The sequence below is a fragment of the Ambystoma mexicanum genome, chromosome 7p, assembly GCF_040938575.1.
Source record: "Ambystoma mexicanum isolate Mex_15411 chromosome 7p, UKY_AmexF1_1, whole genome shotgun sequence".
NCBI lineage: Eukaryota > Metazoa > Chordata > Amphibia > Caudata > Ambystomatidae > Ambystoma > Ambystoma mexicanum.
The window spans coordinates 757,890,347-757,911,976 of NC_090939.1; the positions used below are offsets into that span (position 1 = coordinate 757,890,347).

The window sequence follows — 21,630 nt, forward strand, 5'->3', positions numbered from 1 at the left end:
TCAGTATCAATGGTGTGCAGGGGACGGGAGTGTCTCTAGATGTAGACACTTTTCCTTGTTTCAATCACCCACTGAAACACCCCTCCGACAACACATGTCCGACCTTCCGGTGTCCCCACACGTGTCCCGATGAAAACGATACTGCACATGTGTGGGTGCACCTACCTGGGGCGCAAAAGGAAAAGGGTAACCCACTAGTAACCCCAAGCCTTTCGGCACAGCACATTTTGTTTATGTGGGCAACCTACAGATTTGGGCCTAGGGTGTCGAAGTCAGCAAGGAAAACAGGGAACCCCGTGCATTTCTGAAAAGAGGACACCCATGGGAATCTACAGAGTTCTGACTTGCGCAAATCGGCCCAGAATCTAATACTCAGAACCCCCGGCAAAGTCCAAATTTTGGGGTAAAAAACACAATTTTCAAACATTTCACTCTGCTCACCCACCGAAACTCGCCGCCAACAACAGATGACATACCTTCCCACATTCCCACAGGGTCCCGACAAAAACGGTACCTCACAAGTGTGGGTGCACCTACCGGGGCATAAAACGAAAAAGGCTACACCACTTGTAAACCCCAAGGGGTTTGGGGAGACAACCTACAGATTTGGGCCTCAGGTGTTCAAGCCACCAAGGAAAACAGGGAACCCCATGCATTTCCGAAAAGCGGACACCCGTGGGAATCCGCAGAGGTCGGACTTCGCAAATCGGCCAAGAATTTATTACCCTGGCATAGTCCGAAATCTGGCAAAAAAAATGCATTTTCCTCACATTCCACTCGGCTCATCCATCGAAACATGCCGCCAACAACACATGGCCTACCGTCCTGCGTTCCCACAGGTGTCCCGATGAAAACGGTACCTCACATGTGTGGGTGCATCTACCTGGGCACCAAGGGGAAAGCCTACAACACTTGTAACCCCAACTCTTTTCGCACAGCGGGATTGCAGGATTTTGACTAATGTGTACACCATACAGATTTGGGCCTAGGGTGTCCAAGCCACCAAGGAAATTTCTGAACACCATGCATTTCTGAAAAGAGGATACTCGTGGGAATGCACTGAGGTCTGACTTACGTGAAGGAGCCCAGAATGTATTAGCCACAATCCCCGACAAAGTGTGATGTTTGGTGTGGAAAAAACACAATTTTCACTTTGTCGGGGATTCTGGGTAATAAATTCTGGCCTGCTTTGCGCAAGTCAGACCTCTGTGTATTCCCACGGGTGTCCTATTTTCAGAAATGCATGGGGTTCCGAGTTTTCATTGGTGGGTTGGACACCATAGGCCCAAATCTGTATGGTGTGCACATTAGTCAAAATCCTGCAATTCTGCTGTGCGAAAAGAGTTGGCATTACCAGTGTTTCAGGCTTTCCCGTTGGCACCCAGGTAGGTGTACCCACACATGTGAGGTACCGTTTTCATAGGGACACCTGTGGGAATGCGGGGCGGTAGGCCATGTGTTGTTGGTGACGTATTTTGGTGGGTGAGTCGAGTTTTTTGCCACATATCGAACTTTCTGGGTAATAAATTCCGGGCCGATTTGCGCAAGGCAGACCCCTGCGGATTCCCGCGGGTGTTCTCTTTTCGGAAATGCATGGGGTTCCCTGTTTTCCTTGGTGGCTTGGACACCCGAGGCCCATATCTGTATGGTGTGTCCATCTGGAAAAAGTGTGAAATTCAGCTGTCAGAACAGACTTGGGGGTAGGGGTCTTTTATGCTTTCCCCTTGGCGCCCAGGTAGGTGCACCCACACATGAGGTACCATTTTCATCGGGACACCTGTGGGAACGCGGGACGGTAGGCCATGTGTTGTTGGCGGCATGTTTCGCTGGGTGAGACAAGTGAAATGTGCAGAAAATGCGTGTTATGTGCAGAAAATGCGTGTTTTCGCCAGATTTCGGACTTTGCCGGGGTTTCTAGGTAATACATTCTGGGCCGATTTGCGCTAGTTAGACCTCTGCGGATTCCCACGGGTGTCCTGTTTTCCTTGGTGGCTTGGACACCCGAGGCCCATATCTGTATGGTGTGCCCGTCTGGAAAAATCGTGAAATTCAGATGTCGGAAAAGCCTTGGGCTTAGGGGTGTGTTCGGCTTTCCCCTTGGCGCCCAGGTAGGTGCATCTACACAGTTGAGGTACCATTTTCATCGGGACACGTGTGGGAACGCGGGAAGGTATGACATTTGTTGTGTTTGTGTGGTTTTCATAACGTTTTGACCCATTTGCTGGTGCCCTTTGTCACACAACCCTTTCATTTCCCAAATGTGCCCTACATTTAGTCACTGCTTTAGGCACCATACACTTTTGTAACCTGCTCAAGTCACCTACACTTGAAAAGGTCTGACTGTGCTCTTTCAAAGAATGTATGCTTGCTGTTTCTCACCACATTGGTTTTCCTGATTTACACATGCTAAGTATGTCTGTTCAGGCCGTAAGCATAAAACACCTGTGTACCATGGCTGAGTGTTTGGCTTTTGGTATTGCTTGTTTTGTGAAACACTACAAAAAATGTGTACTTTCCTAACTGCAAGAGTCGGAGGAATGTAGCGGAGCATTGTTATTCTCAAAATTCATACAAGCCATTGCCATACTAAGCCAACCATGTCCACCACATACCTTTTTTTTCGGTCATTTTCCTGCTTTTCCACCAATCTATGGCATTTTCTCCTACCTAGTTGTTGCCCGACCTACGCAAATCACCCCTTCCTAAACTTGGAATTTCGTCTACTTTTCAGAAATGTATGCCTTTCTGTCCTCCAATTCGGCTTTCCTACCCTTTTCTTCCATTCTGTCCATGCATGTCCAATTGGCAAAAATGGCCAAAATCGCCTACCTCTCACAAAACGGTTGATAACCACATCGAAATAATGTTTTTTCGTTTCTACTCAACCTGTTCTTGAAAGCCAGAAAATTGGGGAATTCAGCACAGGAAACCATTTGTTCCTAGCTCTTACAAGGAAAAAACCACAGGCTTCTTTGTACATCATTTTATTCACATTTTTTGAAAAAACACAAAATATTTGCCCTTTTTGGTTATTTTCTCTCACACCTCTACAGCAACCTAGGATTCCTGGGTGGCGTTACGACCCCCTACATGTGGGGAAAAAAAGGGGCCACATTTGGCCGAGATATCTCATGTAACAAAAAAAAAAAGTTACAAGGCATTGAATGGCCACATACCGAAATCACCAAAAAAGGCCTTGGCACTGGGGGGAAATACCCGTGGCACTTAAAGGGCTAATGTACCAATGCACACACTAACCTATTTCTACCTCTTTTGAATGCACGCTCTAAGTGTGCCCCCCACAACATAGACAATGTATGGCCCAACATGCTCCGGGGACTTTTTTCCCCTGTCCCCCCTCAGGTACCACCGCATGCACAGCCCCAACCTTCCCTCCCCCGCCGGCCGGGCTGGGATTTGAAGCCCTGGCCCTGTGAAAGATGTGATGCTACAATTGTAACCAATCACCCCTTCCGCTCAGCCTGCACTAAGCATGCACCCTCCCTTCAGCCCCCTAACTCACGATGCCACCATGAATTCCTTACACCCCCAGACTCCGGTTAATGAAATATAGGCAATAGGCCCCTCACCTTAATCTTAATGCCTTTTGGCAATATATTCTTCTCACAATAACAAACAATAAATAGTTGCCTTAGGAGATATAACAGAATGGTTGGTGAATGTGTCACCTTAATCTTATGAGTAATTTTGCCACCTGGACCCATGTATTCCCACTTTTATTGTTCAGCTCAAATGTTTAGTGGAATGTCTCTCATGGGTTAAATTAGATAGATGATGGTCAAGGTATGTGTGGCCACAAGGGCAACTACTATGTAGCATAAATTGTAGCAGCTCGGACATCATCTGACCCTGCGCTCCACCCCGAAGAGCCCAGCTGACATGTGCATCCCGCACTGGCACCACGTGGGCCTCTGCCAATCCTGGAGCACCGGACATACAATTACATAGTATCTAGTCTTCATCATCCAATCCCCACAACTATGTGACCCCTATAGTTTATCTCATTGATGACGTGTTTTTGTAATAAATATGAATGGTTTTCTATTGTCTGGCAGAGTGCTCTTGGAGTTTGCAAAGTTCTCTGCTTGCCCTATATTGGTTTGGATAAACTTTTACTTTTTGACTTCACCCGCACTAGGTCTTGGTGTTATTCCCATCAGGGGTATGTCCATCATTGATTCTTATTGGGGAGTTTTAAATCCCTATTAGGGGACGCGCACCTTCAAGGTTGTGGGAAATACATTCAGGAGAGTTCTGGAAATTGATCTCAGATTATTTATCAGGGAGTCATTAAAGTGATACAAGCGTACAATTTTGTTCTGACACTATCTAACAACTCTAGATTGTATGCTATTGCCTCAGGTGTTGATAATCTACAATAGCGAGACCAAGGAAGTAGCAGGATACAGTTCTCAAGAGCAGATAAGGTACAGATAGCAGAAATTAAATGCATCTGCATACTCCTTGGTCTCCCTTCTACTTTTCATCTAAATACAGCTACAATTGCTTCCCAACCTCTACTTTTTTGCATCTCTCTATTGTGCAGGACACTCTTAGATGCACCCTGGGCGAAAGGATTCCTTGGTTAATATAGGTTTGTAAGACCCTCACTGAGACTTAAAGGTTGTTATAATTGGCATGTAGGTCCAACGAATATACTAAAGGAAGGAAAATCCTTCCCCAAAAACTTGGTTTTATGTTTTATGTGTACGTCTGTTGCTGTCTATAGTCAGGAGATGGTCTGATCTGGAGGACATATATACATGCTAATGTTAAAGGACATTTGTACCACGCACTTTCATCACCGGCATGGTCCCCTGGTGCTCTGGTGGATCTAAAAAGGGAAGGGAGTGGGGTGAGTTGGTAGGATCGAGCAGGAAAAAAGTGCAAGAGAGCTGTGATGTGCTGTTGGCAGCTTCAGTTCATTTGACACCGTTCGCTGAGCTTCGGTGTGCTTTCTGGTTGGTAGCCGTTGTGTTCTGTTGTGTGAGGCTATGTGTGATTTGTTGTGTTGTTGTGGTGTAGTGAAGTGCATGCGGTTTGCTGTGCTTTAGAGGTGTGGTTGTGTGTTGTGTTTGTTTAGAGTTTGAGAAGTGTATGCAGAGTGGTGAGATTTTTTTTGTGGGTTGGTTAGTGGCATCACTATATAGATGTACTGCATGCTAATCTTCACTATTCTTTCCCGATCTGATGCCTGCTAATCTCCAGAATTCCATCTAGATATGGCGCCTGATTATCTCCACAGTTCTGGCTGTGATGAAAGCTAATATTCACAATTCTGTCTAGATATGCCGAGGGCTAATATTCCCAATTCTGTCTAAATGTGACAAAACCCTAATATTCATAATTCTGTCTAGATGTGACGAAAGCTAATATTCACAATTCTGTCTAAATGTGACAAAAAGCTAATATTCACAATTCTGTCTAGATGTGATGAAAGCTAATATTCACAATTATGTCTAGATGTGGTGCAGGCTAATATTCACAATTCTGACTAAATCTGGCACGGCCTAATATTCGCAATTATGTCTAAATGTGGCGTGGGGTAGTGTTCACAATTCTGTCTAAATGTGACGAAAGCTAATATTAACAATTCTGTCTAGATGTGATGACAGCTAATATTCACAATTCTGTCTAGATGTGATGGTACATGAGAAACCCTTACAGATCTGAAGAATCAGAAACATGCACTTTATATTGTTCCGCCCTCTGTACATTCATTTTAGGCAGTTGTATCTAATGTATCTTAAAATGGTTTTCAGATCTTATGGACCTGCATTATTGTATTTGCTCTCATTAAAGAATCTGATGACATTTTGTTGCATGGCCAGTTACATGATATTCACACTGATATTGAAAATTAATATGTTTAGCTAATAATAGTATGTTTTTATAGATCTTAAATTTTAGGAGCCATTACTTGTTTCCTCTTGGAGTTTGACACATTTAAATGTGTTCTTTGTGATCAAATACATTGTATTTACTGTATAATTTGATCTTCTACTGCTTTTGTGCAATCTATACTATGAAATAAAGTTTGAGAACATTTGTTTTTATTTTGTTGGAGTGGAGAATTGGCGACTGCTTTGCCCTCACCAGTACCCAACCTCTCAAGCCAGCCCCCACTACAATGGCAGCAATAGTAGGGAGCTGGCGCTCCATCAAGCTATCACCACTGTGAACATGATAACATTATTGGATTTATTCTTAAGAATAAAACCAATTCTGTAATGTTGAACTAACAACATTACAGTCAATCAGAGTTCTTCTAGTGAAAGTGCAAGTTGCCTAAGGCAAGCGCCAAGACTTGGCACAGGACTGACTGACAAATATTGATTGCATTTGTCAAACCAGTGCCTTCCATGAAAAATAAATATAAGTTATAAATATAAAGAATAAAACAAGCAATCATAAATAAGATGACCAATCAAACCACGCCTTCCTGGTCGAGTACTCTAGAACTATACTTTGAGCCAAAGTAGAGGTGCATACGTTGCTTGGACACCTTTCAGTTGAATGGTTTCTAAGCAACTATCTACTAATTTCAGGCTAGGAAACTTCCTATCTTCCGGATGCGCACACCTCTGCCAAGAATGGAGACAATGGTAGTGATCTACCCAGGACACAACAACCTGCATTTATTAGGCACATCCTACTGAAGTACGTTCTTTTTTGTTAATGTTCAGGGTTCCTAAATGAGGGGAGGTGGCAACTATTTAGCTCCTGCTTGTCGTTTAGAAGAGCCTGATTAGCTTTACACCAACAGGTACCAGCAGCTACTTTTGGCTCCCCAGGCCAACGTATGGCGAACAAACACACCTATGTGAATGGGTTTGGAACACTCTAGAAAATAAACATGAGGACACATCTACACGACATTTAAAGCATAAGGGGTCATATATAAAGTACAAAATGATAAGCTTACATCTTATGTGGTAGTTATATTTGCGGAACGCTATGTACTAGCTCCTCATTCCCCAGTGATCGCTCCTGGTCACTGGTTAATGCTGAACACACTGGAGCTGCTTTTAGCTCCTGCATATTCAATCTTATTTTGATCCCTGATGTTGATGTATTGTCACTACAAAAGTACATCTTTGCCCCCCAAAAGGTACATTATTGTGCCCCAAACTTATATACATTGCCTTTCAAAAATGGAAATGTCTCTGTTCTCTTAGAATCGTGGACAGATCTCCATTTAGGGAATAAAAGTGGACAAATGGGTGTAAACATTACACAAACGCCATCCTACTGGCTTTATTAACATTGGTTGCAAGCTGTTATGAAAACAACTTTAAAATACATAATCTTGTACTAATGGTTTATTGGAACTGCTGTTAACAATATTTATGATTTTAGAAAATAGCTCTACCTTAGCTTCCTGTTTGAGCTTGCTATTTTCTTTTTTCAACGATACTAAATGCTGCTGAGCTTCTGCCTTTTCCAAAAGAACAGCATCAAGTCGCTCTGTCAGAACCTGCGGAGAAGTACAACAAATACAATAACATAACATGCATACTTTGTGGCGTTTCCTCTTTTTAGCGTACAAGGGCCTAAAGAGACCATGGAAGTGGCAGCAGTGCACGGTACAAGACCAAATAACATACAATGTAACTCAGTTTGAATGCTATGCCTGGAATGACAGCATTACACATTCCCAGGGCTGTCAGAAGATGTGGTGAGGCCTGGGGCAAAACATTTGGTGAGGCCCCCTTACAATTATTTGCACTCGGCCAGCGGCGGCACCTCTGCAATCAGGAGACTCGAGAAATCTCCCCTTGAGTTTGTGTGCAGGATCCCAAATATGGGTTATTACTACAATTCCAAATCAACTACAGCAAAGTTAGACTTCTCTACTGAATAAAGGTTTATGCCAGACTAACTTTTGTATCATATGCAAAAATATATATAGGATGGCATGAGCTCTCCACTGCGCCACCTCTAACTCTCTGAGGGTCAGTCACTTTTCCAAGCAAAGAGTTGAGGGCAAATCTCTTTCTTCGGCTGGGGCCTCCCTCTGGAAACAGCCTCCCTGCCTCTCTGAAACTTGAGCAGAACCATATCCGGCTCCGAAGCAACTCAAGACCGGTCTCTTTGCTTCTGCCTTCTCTTTTCCTCTCCCTTGCTGATCACCTGCCTGATCCATGCACTGGTCACCTGGTCAAGCTCTGAATTCGGGCCCAAGTACCTGGCTGTCCTGTTGTAATCATCCACTCCCTCTTGGCTCCCCCTGCACTTGTGGTCTGTATCTGTAACCCTACAGTCCCCTCCCTTGCACTTATTCTCCACCCGTTGGCTGCACTTATGAGTACCCACACTTGCCACCCGTTGGCTGCACTCTTGTTTCTCCTTTGTTCCTGCACTTCTGCATCCTACCCCCACTTGGCTCTTCTCCCCTCCCCCCTTTCCTGCTCTTGCACGATCTGAATTACACAAGGCCTAGTAAGATCTGTGTTTTGTACTACTCTTGGTTTTGTACCTGAGCAGCTAATAGCAGTGTCTGGCAAATGCCTAATACCTATACACAAGCCAAAACTGTTGGTTTTGCCAATGCTTATTTTTAACAAACCTTCAGTGAAAGACACGCCATGGACGTCATTTAGGGGTTGCCAGAGGTCGCAACTGCGACCTCTGAGGTCTCCCTTGCAACCTCTATCTTAAAAAAAACGAAAAAAAACTTTTTTTTTTGGTAAAGCAAGCTCCTGGGCTGTGGCCAGCACCATGTGGCTCTTTACTTCTGGAGTGGCTGGCTTTCTTGATCAGGCCCCTTTAAAAAAAAGAAGACTGCCACAAGTCTAACACTTTCAGCACTGATCCTAAGTAAGAAAGAATAGGAATACCAAATAATGTGTCTTTCTGGAATTCTATACAATAATTGCTAGACTCATTAAAGGTTTATTTCAGGCACACTTCAGGGGGTGAGTCACAGTTTTAGTCTGTTCTTAAATGCCTCAACTCAGCCTTTCATCCTTCTGAGGTCAATAAATGAGTACCAACACAGGTTGGGTGATATTGGGTGTATATTTTTTGTATATAAAGCGCTTAAGCGTAAGTGCTACATAATAACACCTCATTATCATTTGGTTATGGACATCTGCTTCCATTCACAGTCATTTAGTAATATGGGCCTTTATACACTGATCTTAACGATACATATGGCGACCCATTCTTGTATGAATCACATTATAGTGATATTGTAACCATATTTTTCATATGTACAATGCTATGTGATGCCACTTCCTGTTTTGTCAACGAGTGAAAGGTCGTATTCCATCGCTTCCCGCGATATCACTTCGGGGCGGGGTCAAATGACATCACTTCCTGTGATGTCATCATGGGGGGGGTCTAGGGTCATGTGATGTCACTTCCGCTACCCCCTGGCATTTTGGTGAAATGACGTCCCTGAGACACGCAGGGTGTTTGTAAATCGAGTGGCCAAAGGCAGAACTGATTAAGACATTTTTATTACACCAGTTCCGTGTTTACAACTCCAATGAAGTCATGAACTCTCAGAAGACTCCTTTGAGGAAACACTTGCAGGCACATTGAGGGCAAAGTTTGATGGCAAGGCGTGTTTAAAGGTAGCTCAAAGAGTTCCAGTGAGGAGGTGTTTTGGGTGGGCAGGGCAGGAACTGGGTGAGAATTGCCATAGGGATTAGAGCATGGCCATGAGAAGAAGAGAAGTGGCGACATGAGGCATCTCATTCTCACAGCAGTCTGTCCTTAAGTGTGACGTTTCAGAAACGAAGGCAAGAGGTAGCTGCTTGTAAAATTGAAGCTTCACCGGAATAGTCTCATTCGAATGTGGAAAGATGTTAGGTGCCCCTACACAAGGAAGTTTGCCCCTCCCTCACAGCCTCTGATGTTAGCGCCTCTCCTAACATTTTAAGTTTTAGTCCCCCCCTATCCCCTGACATTTTAGCCTAGGTGCAACTCTGATGCCATGAACCCACCCCTTAATGAAGTGGCCCCCAGTGCGGCTAAACGTAGGGGTAGGGGCTGAACACACTCACATAAAACACTTTCACCCATGCATTCATCCACCAGTTACACAATTCCATACATACATAAAACCAAACACAGCACTGACACAAACAAACACCAACATGCACACATGCATTCATACATACACATATACATACTAATTTAAATACACATATATACACTTTTAATTTAAAATAAAAAAACACTTCCCTTTCCTCCATGCACTCCGACACATAGACATGCTGCCTGACAAGAGAGAACTCCTCTCATCAGTCATCGTGGTCACACTGGGAAACGTGAACACACTGATTGACAGGAGAGGAGTCCTCTCCTGTCATTCAGCATGTCCACGTTGTCAGCTGAACAACGGGAGGCAGCAGAGCTCAGTTCTGAGCCATGCTGTCTCCCATTATTTTGCTGTTTGTTGTGGAGCCAAACGGCTTCGCAACCAACAGCAAAATCATTTCAGGGGCAGAGAGGAGACGGCACAGTACCCTGTGTGAATAATGGACACGGGTGGACTGTGCTGCCTTCTACTTATGAGAGGGGGCCGCGAGGCTCCCCGCAAGTGCGAGTCCCGGGGCAGTTTGCCCTCCCTGCACCCTCATCGTGACGGCCCTGCACATTCCAGTAAATAAATCAAACTCCGAAACAACGCAGCACAATTATTTTTTTAAACGTTGGTCAGTAAAACACAAAATGTATGTTGTGACTTGGCTTTCTGCATCCATTTGCAAATTGTTTATTTATTTATTTAATATGATTTAGTTTAAGAGAACTCAAACTTTACACATATTATACAAATAATAATCCATTCTAACAAATAAACTTCAACAATTTATGTACAAAACATCATATCCCAATATACACCAATTCAACAATCGCTATAATATTTCAAACATATAAAATACATAAAACTTAGTCAATGAATCACATAACATTACAATTTCATGGAAAAAATAAAAAAATAATTCCTACGTGAGCTAATTCGCTGCTTTGGTTCTTATATGGCCTCATTCAGTGAATGAAGATATCCACTATAGTATTGTCCGAGCGCCAACACTTTCCCCTGGGCCAGGCAAGATTATTACTCTCTTATCAGTGTCTCATACCATAATTGCTAAATTATATTCAACCTTTAGCCATATATTGTAGAGGGCAATTAATAAGCTCATATTCCCCGAATGTGTACAATAACGCCAAAAGGACAGATCTTTCATAGTTTCCAGGTTATGTACATATTTACCGAGTAATAACTGAGTAATATCGGCCATTTCTTGACATTCAGTTAATAAACGAAAGATGGCAAAATCGATCTTTGGTAGGAATCTTTACTCTACTCCCCAGGACCATCCTAGTTGGTAACTGTTCCATTCTAAAGAGAATGATAAATCGTCTGAGTCTTTTAGCTGGACAGAGGTTCAAATAAGTCTGTGGCTGCATAAAGTTATAGTTTCTAAGCTGAACAAACTGATAACTCTTCAATGTAGTCAAATGCGCAAAGTTCTCTAGCCAGTCCCACAAGGCAACCATCTTTCCAAGTGCATTTTGAACAACCTTCGAAAAGCTGACTCCTCTGTGGGTCCAGCCCATCTCTGCTAGATATTTTATCATGGGTTCGGATAATATGCCAGTGATGTAGCTTTTAGTTAGTTCCTGGTGGACTGCCATCAGTAAGGGATTGGTTGTAGCACCAATCATCCACAGAAAGAGCCCTGCTCTCTTTTTTAATACCACTGCTTTTAGGGAGGGGAGTCCTAATTCTATTGTTATAAGGGCTATCGGCACGCCGGGGGGCAACCCCAACATCCGTCGCCAGAATTCACCTTCAATGACCTGTAGCCAAGCCAGATCAAAAGTTAGCAAGGCCTCCAGGCTGTAGGTAATCATGGGAATAAACACTTGGACACATAATTGTCGTGTTGCCACAACGTAAAGCCACCCTGTTTACAAGAGAAGTTGGCCATCAAGGCTGTGGCTTGGGCAGCTCTGACAGTACGTGTTTGTCTGCAGATCTTATAATCCCCGTCCGGTTCAAATTCTACCCCTAAGTAGCAATAAGAAGGGGCGTAGAGAATAGTTGTGTTGCCCACCACAAGATTGTTCATGGTAATGTCCACAATAACATATGATACTCAACCTGCAAGATGGTTTGAACTGTACTTTGCAAGTTGCATCAAACACAATGTCCCTCCTGTAATACACATTATTTCTTTCTTAAAAAAAGTTTTTATTGATGTTTTAAATTTTAAAACCATTAGCTAAACATATACAATGATAAAATGATTACGCACAATTTTTCAGGATGCAAGGTACACATCATAACAAAAATTTTATTGAAATGTATTTTGTAAAGTCTGAAAAATAAGTCTGACATTTGATTTGTGAAGTCCATTTGCGGGTGCGGGATCAGCAGAATCCCAGATCACTGGGCTTCCGTCTTAACCCTCACATTTATGATATGATATGATATGGTATTTGTAACGCGCGTATACACAAGTGTTTCAAGGCGCGAGCTGATCCAACGCTCAGGCAGCATGATAACTCCAGCTTGGCACTGAAACTTGGCACGGCTTAGCTGGACCTCAGCCGCTCCAAAATTGGTGGTAACTGTCAGGTGCATTCATTCTATTCAGCACAGTACATCCTCTGCTAATAGCTTCAAGGCAAAGTGTGACTTCTGTTTGTCCATACTTGGTGCTGTAAGGTCCCGGGGTCTCAACCTTTGCTCCCACTGCAGCCCCACATGGTCGCTTAGCAAGGCATACATTAGTTTTCAAAAATGTATTCACATAATTTGCCAATTAAAGTTTTCTTGATTGGCAAACAAACTTATTTGATTAGCAATTTTGTACTCATATTTTAAAAGTCGCCAAACATTATTTGTACCCAAGACATATCATTGGCAACAATACAGCATTTCTGAAGTAAGAAATTACTGAGAGGACTGTATGTAAAAGATTAGGTGCATGACACAAATAGATATGATAAAAAGGCTCTGAAAATTGTTTTCAGTGAAAGGACCTGTGCAGCTTGTAGTTAGGAGAGCTTGAATCAAGCAACTAGGTGATGAGATAGACTGTCAAGGAGTTTGGGATCAGCTCATGGATTAAGCACGAGTTGAACAGCAGGTGAAAGGACCAGGTGCGCCATCGAAAGCATTTGGCCATGTGATCATGTACATTTTCAAACTTATTCACTCGTCAATATGATGCACTTTCCCAGACAAAATGAAATTATTTTACACTTTGAGATTTAGATACACTCACTTAAACTTTATTGAAAAATATGGAGACAATCCAGTGTTTTAGAGTAGCAATACTGTAATTATGCTGTTTGGGGTTGAAAGACGCAATTAGAAATGTTCAAGGGAGAAAAAACAGAAGCTTACCTTACATGCAGTCTCGCTGTGTCCCTGCAACGCCTGTTACCTTTCACTTCCGTGATCGGGAACCGGCGCAGTAGGGTCCTTTCCTTTTTTTTCCGTGACAGTTGCGGGCTTGTGAGCAAGGGTGTGGGGGACACCCCTACAGCCCCCAGCACCGAATGTGTGATTTGGTCAAACTTTTCGGCCATCTGACTTTTCGAATGGCCGAAATTTGGCAAAATCACACATTCAGTATTTTTTATTTGGTCATTTTCGACAGAACCAATTATGCATAACTTAATAACTTACATTTTTAGGAGAGGAATTGCAGCACTGTCTTTTAAAAAATAAATACAGTTCCCACATACTGGTCTCTGCCAGACAGGATACCGTTAGCCTAATAAAAGTACCATCCCGATTACTTCTGGTTTGAATTATATGAAAAAGAGAGAACATTTCTTGCCTAGGACTCCCACAAAGGCCTTTGGCAATTTTAATAGTGGAGGAGATGATCACTGCTGCACTATCTCCCATTAGCCTCTTTGAACTTGTAGTGACAGATAAGAGGGTGAAGGGAGCACTGAGGGCAAGAGAAGAATTCCGGGTGAGTTGTGGTCTCATTGAACAAGGTCATTTCAACAGCTAGCTGTGCTACACAAGGGTCAATTTAAATAGCAATCCTATAGAATTGCACAGCAAATTGCTATGCAAGACTGCTTATTTTATGCCTCGTTTAGGTCCTCACCCCCACCCCCACCTCAATCATTTTCCTCCAGGACCTCCATGCACAGATCTGTCCACCAGCCCATTTTGTGCCTCCTCCTTTCTTCTCTCTTCCTCTGTGTTCGGTCCTTTGCCTACCACCACAAACCGCTCCACCACCTTTCCCCTCCCTCTCAATTACCATCCCTATTCTCCCTACACCTAACCGATTACCTCGGCAATCATAATTCATTCCAACCTCACCAATCCCACACATCCAAATCAAGGGACTCTTCCCCTCACTCTCCTGCTTACATCATTCTGGGCCTCCAGAACAACCAATCTCTCTGCAATAAAAACTTCTCAACCATCACTTAAGCTCTGTATAAAACCCACACTTGTCACCAAATAATCCAATAAGCAAACTTATGCAGCAAGTACAGAGACAGGATTTATTTCCATACAACTGTGCAGAAATGGACAGGAAAACAGGCAGTTTGCCAGTTCTGAAAATATGTCCCTTAAGCACAGAAACCTCAAGGCTTTGACACAATAGGGTTAATACAGAAGTCAGTAAGATACATTTGGTAAATTACATTAAAATTAGCTTTCCAACAGAGCATCCTCCAACCTTGGTGGGCATGGTTTTACAGCACCAAGTGAGACCTGTGCAATTCATTTTGACTAACCCATGTGACATAAACCCCTAGCAAATCTTTCCATTACACATAATTCGACCTACTTTGATGTCCAGCACCCATGTGATCACTTCTGCATTCTCAGGTGGTAAAATACACCTCCATATTAATGATGCACAACTGGGCATACCTGTGCCTCAGACAGAGACTAACATCATGCCATGCTTGCAAGGCCTTATGGGACCTTGTACGTATGCCAACAAACTAAATTCCTTTCTGCATCAGCCCCCCACCCCCGAACATGGCTATGGCTACTGCATTGCACAGCTGCAGTTTTTCTGTATATGGCTCATGGGAAATAAAATACAGCTTTGACAGTCAAGACTGGCCTTTTGTGCTTTCAGTACAACCTTGCTGCATGTTTATACGCTGCATATTTTTATTTTATTGCATATTATCTCCACTCGGGTTTCATCGTTCCTTTCATTCAAAATCTAGTCATTTTATGTTTTCACGCTAGTGTATCATGTTATCGCTTTTGTTCTGATAAGTGTAAAGACATTTCAAACTTCTTGTATAATACCATTTTCTTCATCACCATTAGTATCGATACATGTATTTTCTATATGATCAATGAGCATAGTAACATCAATTATGAATATATATAAAGAGTTCTTGAGGCATTTGGAGCAGCGCTTCTACCAACAGAGTGGGAGAATTAATACAGAGACTACTATTGCTATACTCATTACTATCCACTGATAAGGCAGGCCCATCTTTAGCGTGTTAGTTACATGACCCAGTATATCCTAAGTAGTGCAGAGATAAGAGTGCTCGATGAGCTTTCCTCAAAGGTATTCTTTTTCTCGACTAAACATTGCTTGCACTACATATAGTTCCTTTTTTATATTCAATAGTCTTTACACCTTGGGTAAGAATTCCACTAGAATATTTAAACCAAAGGAGACAACAGACCAATTCAATTCAACTATTTAAATGCACTTCAGACTTAAGTTCTGCATGCCAGAACATGGTTTAAGGCTCTGTCATAGTCAACAATGTAAATCTTGCGTCTCGCTAATCTTTATTTTTGATGCACGCAGCTATCATTTAAGAATAACATTCAAATTATTCACCCTGGCCCTCATTGACCTTCACTGGCTCCCACTTTATGCACAAATCACCTTCAAGTCTTGCAGCATCATCAATAAGGCAGTTGCCCTCAAGTCACCCAGCTACCTCGCGGAGAAACTCAGCATCTCTGGCGGACAACGCACCACCAGAAGCCAGTAAACGTGCAGACTTGAAATCCGCCACTTCAAAAGGAAACAATCAGAAAACAAGTAGTCTCTGCCTAAGCGCCAAGACTATTGAACCTCCTCCCCATTAGCATCAGACTTGCTGAAACGCTCGTACTATTCAGAAAATAACTGAAGACACGCCTCTTCAAGGAGTCTCTCCTCCTCAACACCTAGGTCATCACGTCGTCCTCCGTGCCACGCCACACTGCCCACCCTCTCCTCCCTGACACTCTGTACAGCTGTACTCCTCCTCTGTGCCCCTCTGTATCCCATCCCTGCTGTATATCTGTTCTGTTGTAACCTGTAAAAAGCGCTTTGTTATGCATCTGTGCAGTTAAATACCTCTGTAAAGCACTGCCTTGTGTATCTGTATGGTTGTAAACCTCTGTAAAGCACTCAGTTGCTTCTCGAAGCTAGGTCTGCGCTCAATAAATACCATAATCATAACAGTTCAATTCGGCTTTAAACGTTTTGCACTCCCCTCCTAGCATATCTGACATTCAGCAGTTAACATATGGCCTGGCTTCATATCCCCACACATTGGAGCTGCAATCCACTTGTCTTGCTTTCGAAATCGCTCACCATGTAGCGATTAGCTCCTCCTGGAAGTTGTATTTTGTCTTCAACTTGCCCAGATTACCCATTATTATAGAACACATTGGAGCAGATATCCCTCAAACACCTCACCAAGTCACTGTGGCAGTTGAAAAACTTCCAACCATTCCTCCACGTCAACGTTGTTGCTGGGACTCCTGGTTCTTCATTTAAAACCTCTGACCAGGACTGGTGCATGATGTCATCACGGATCGATCTCAGCTGGCCAGTAAAGTATTCTTGCACTTCCCCCACAAGCATGTCCCATTTGATCCTTTGATTTGCAATTGTGATGGTACATATGAGGCTTGTTAGCATGGTGTGACAGGGTCAAGGACCTGATCCCATCACGGGAGGGTGGTGACCCGTCTTAATTATGGTGTAGAGGTCTTCCAGGGTGTTTCCCACAGCCAATACAGCCATAGAGGCAGGATGAGGATGTTCGGAGGGCCCCAGTCTCTATTCCTTCTGCATGTGCCAGGCTACAATTGGAGAGTATCACTTATATCCACATACCTGACGTGCCCTGTTCTGGCAGTGTTCTCTCTTCCCTTTCAGGACTGCAGAGTCCAGACGTCCTTGCAAGTGAGAAGGGAAGGCGCAACCCACCCGTGAGAGATGCAGTTATGGACCAGAGCCAGTGAGCGAGGCAAGTTGCAGACTGGCGTACAGGACTCGCAAGACCACCAAAATATGAACTGTGAAATACACTCAGTTTGTCGCAGGGCAGAAACTCTCGCAGACCCACGTTTGCGAATGTGATGCGGCTTAAGAGGCACTTTAAAGCCTTGGACCTGTATGATCCGACCTGGGGAAAAGAGCAAAAGAGAGAGCCAGAACCAATGGGAGGGGGAGGAAGAGACTAAAATGGGACACATAGAACAGAGGAGTATGAGTTGTACGGGGGAAGTCAAAGGTGGAGTTGAACTGGGAAACAAGGCAGTGGCAGGATGGTGCAACTGAGCATGGACAAGACTTACAGGGAACATGTGCATAGTGAGGTATTGATTGGTTAGAGAAAGTGGTATTTGGGTATGAGTGTATGTGCTGTTAGTGAAGCGAGTGGCTGAGCTTACGTTTAAGAGTAAAGGGTGAGAGTGAGTGAACCAGGTGAATGAGAGTGGTGACTGAGAAAAGGAGGAGTGGAGTGGAGACTGGGAGCATAGAGCAGTGTCTGGAGCGGTTATGCTAGGAATCAATCCTTCACTCAGAGTCTAAGAAACATTCGGAAGCCACCTACCAGTATCCAGATGGGCTTCTGCAGATGTCGATGTCTTCCTGTCTGCAGACAAATTGAATCTACCTGAAATCCCCTCTGGGCCTCAGCACTAGGATTGGACACAGAGAGAACCCCAGGGAAACCCTGAAGGGAGAAAACCCTAAGAAGAGCTGCTGGGGTTTGTGGAGTCCTTGATGCAGTCTTCCCTTGAAAAGGACCGGAGATATCAAGGTCAGGTAATGGTTCCTTCTAGTAACGGGTCCTGCACGCTCCTGGTGTTAACTATGTGAAAAGAAAAGGACGTTAACACTCGGTATCTGTTTCTCTCAGCTCACTGCTACCTTCTTTCCTCTGCCTCCTATAACCCTTCTTACCCCTGTAAAGCAGCTACAGAGAAGAAATGCCCAGAAGTTGAATGGATAAGGTTGAGGTCATTGTAGTCAGAAGAGAAAGTGAAGGAAATATGAGCGGGGAGTTGGCAGCCCGAAGCTCTATTCTATCAAGCAAGAGATTGTTCCCACCGACGGAAAGGTAGCGTTCCAGGTTCCGAAGCGTTCATGCTTTCTGGACCGTGGGGATCAGAATGTGAACGCAGAAGTGTATTGTTTGAGCCGATCCTAGGACAAATGGAAAAGTTGTAGTTTATCCGGGAGAAGGCGGAGGTCTGAAGTTACGCATCAACAGGAGGAGGAGACTTTAGAGTAATGAACCTTACCGCGGCGTCCGTGAACTGCTCGCGGTAAGAGGAGAGCAGCATCTGAAAACGGGAACTAGTAAGCCTCCCAAAGTTGAAGTAACGGGCGGTCTGCACAAGAAACAAATGACATATTAGTAACAGACGGGGAAAGGAACACAGGAAATGAATAGAAGATTGATAGATCCTTGTAGCGAGGCACTAAGCGAACTCACAGAGTGTGGCAAAACTCCTAAGAGAGTAGCAACGCGACATGTACAGGATCTGCCTTCTGGATATACTGAACCGGAAGTAGGCGTAGACTTCAGCGTAACATCCATGGCATGGTCCACTAGACCGCTACCTGATGCAAATCCAAGACTCCATCTTGGATTTACCCCCTCCGGAGTCATTAATGCCCTGAATCAGGTAAAAGCTGGAAATATTCATCACAGTATGCCCTCTCTTAAGGGTGTTTCCCCCCGCTTTACCCGGGTGCCTGTCATGGAATTTTTTAACCAGCCGTGGGGCATGTGTTGCTGACTCTGGTTCCCAAGTACGGTGAGCTGGAGAGTATCCCTCACAATCCACCCGGTATTGCAACCGTCCACGACGATAACGGGAGTCGCATAGATCTGCAACTTCATACTCCGAACCCAATGTATATAGAACGGGTGGAGGACGCTCTGTAACCTTGGGATGGAACTGGCTTCGCAAATCTGGTTTCAATTGTGATACATGAAACACCGGATGTATTCGCGCCCATGTGTTTGGGAGACAGAATCTGAACACAGCGGTTCCTACTGCCTCTAGGACTCAGAAGGGACCCAGGAATTTGGGGGACAGTTTGGAAGGAACCACTCGTCTAGGAAGAAACCTGGATGATAACCAAACCCAGGTGCCAGGCTGGATATCTGGGCTGAAGACGTTCCAATGGTCGAGTGATACGCATTATTATATGCAAATTCAACTAGTGGCAAAAGTGCTTTCCAATCATCTTGAGCTGCACTGACATAACTGCGGAGGTACCCTTCCAGTGTTTGATTTAGTCTTTCGGTCTGGCCGTTTGATTGGGGATGGTATCCTGAGCTAGGGGCTTGGGAAATGCCTAGAATACGGCAGACTTGTCTCCAATACCTGGAGGTGTATTGAGACCCTCGATCGGAGATGACAGTCTCAGGAAGACCATGTAAAGAAAATACCTGTGATACAAATATAGCGAGTAGGAGGAGAGGAGAAAGTGAAGAAACGAGTAGTAGCGAGTAGGAGGAGAGGCAAGAAAAGCAGTAGCGAGTAGAAGGAGAGGAGAGGAATGTACATACATCAGACTAGCACCCAAATCAGGGCTGGCCTGGAAGTTTGGCATTGATGTATTAGCGGGAGGAACAGACTCAGACTTTAGAGGTAATGTTAAGGTATTGTTACAAAATCACAGGAAGGACCCATTCCAAATTCATCAAGGGGATAAAATTGCTCAAGGGGTGCTTGAGAAAGCAGTGTTCCCTAGGCTTAAGGAAGAAGCTGGGAAGGAAAGAACAGATGGAGTAACTTGTGGCTTTGGAGAGGCCAATTAACCATCTCATGGGGCTAACAACCCTGAACCCAGAAAAGCTAAAGAGGAAGAGCCTGACAAACTTCCAGACTTAGCCTTTGCACAAAGAAACAACCCCTTGTTAGCTGAAGCATTTTTGCAAGTGATATCGGAGCCAGAGGGTCGTGTGCAAGGGGTCCCTTTTTCTTTTCGAAACATGGACAGATTTTTAGAGGAGACACCACTTCAGAGGGCCTGGTTCAAACACAGTTGGTGGTCCCTGAAAGTCACAAGCAGGTGGTCCTAGAGATAGCCCATTCACATCTGACGGGAGACCATCTCAGACAGTCCAAAAATCAGACTCATATAGGGAACAATCTTTAGTGGCCCAGAATCCACACTGACATTATAAAGTTCATTCCGGCTTATGAAATCTGCCAGAAAACTAGCACTCACATACCACCACCAGTTCCCTTAAATCTGTTACCAATAATTAAGGTTCAATTTTCCCGGATTGGTATGGACATTGTAGGACCCCTGGAAACTTCCAAATTGGGGAATAAATACATTCTGGTCATTGTAGATTATACAACACTATATCCGGAGGCCTTCCCCCCCGATAGCCAACACAACACAACAAATCTTGAAACACCTGCTACCTTTCTTCTCTCGAGTATGGTTTCTGAAGGAGATATTGACTGACCCAGCGTCTACTTTCATGGGCAAGCTTATGGGGGAGAAGTTAAACAACTGTTTCATATCACCACACTTAGAACATCAGTGTATCATCCCGAAACCGAGGACCTTGTGGAAAGAATTAATAGAACCCTGAAAACCATACTCCAAAAGTTAGTTGAACAGGATGGTAGGATCCGGGATCAAATGATACCATGGGCTTTGTTCGGAGTTCGGAAAACTCCTCAGGCCTTAACAAGATTTCCCAGTTTGAACTCATTTATGGATGAGAACCCTGGTATGTCCTGGATATGTTGAGAGAAACATTGGAAGAGAGAGAGGAAGCCCTAATTCCACTCTCCCAAAACTGCAAGTAGGCTGAAAGAACACATGACGGCTGTTCAATCTTTAGCACCGACTCACATGGATAAAATACACGAACAAAAGACTTCTTATGATAAAAAACGTTTCTTTAAGGTCCTTTTACATAGGTCAAAAGGTGCTGGTACTAATGCCTGAAAATAAGCTGGTATCCAGATGGCATGGACCATACTAGGTCCTGGAACAAGTGTAATTATAAAATCTCACAACCGGACCGCCATCTTAAAACCCAAGTCTGCCACGTAAACTTATTTAAGGCATGGAGGGAAAATCCTTCTGAGTCCCAAGCTATAATATTAACTTGTCTATTACCAGAAGACACAGATAACAAAGCTTTAATTTCACCTGATCTCAGTAACATTCCGAAGCAAGACCTGTATGACCTTATAAGACAGTTTGCTGATGTGTTGTGAGAGGAGTCTGGAAGAGTAAAGGATATTTATCATCATATCCACACTCCCGTAGGCATAGTGGTACACTTGAAACATTATTGGTTACCCGAGGCTAGAAAAGATATCATTCAGGAAGTCAAAACATGCTAGCG

At 43.9% G+C, this 21,630-nt stretch overlaps 1 protein-coding gene across 2 annotated transcripts in view; it reads right to left on the reverse strand.

The window, feature by feature from the left end:
• Window positions 1-21,630, reverse strand: part of GCC2 (GRIP and coiled-coil domain containing 2) — a 1,745,187-nt gene that overhangs the window by 1,482,560 nt on the left and 240,997 nt on the right. The window contains exon 5 of one of the 2 annotated variants that reach the window (XM_069636884.1): window positions 7,394-7,498. The exons of the other annotated variant lie outside the window; for it this stretch is intronic. Within the exon in view, the coding sequence (XP_069492985.1) occupies window positions 7,394-7,498 (105 nt within the window). The remainder of the gene's footprint in view (window positions 1-7,393; window positions 7,499-21,630) is intronic. 2 annotated transcript variants of the gene reach the window in all.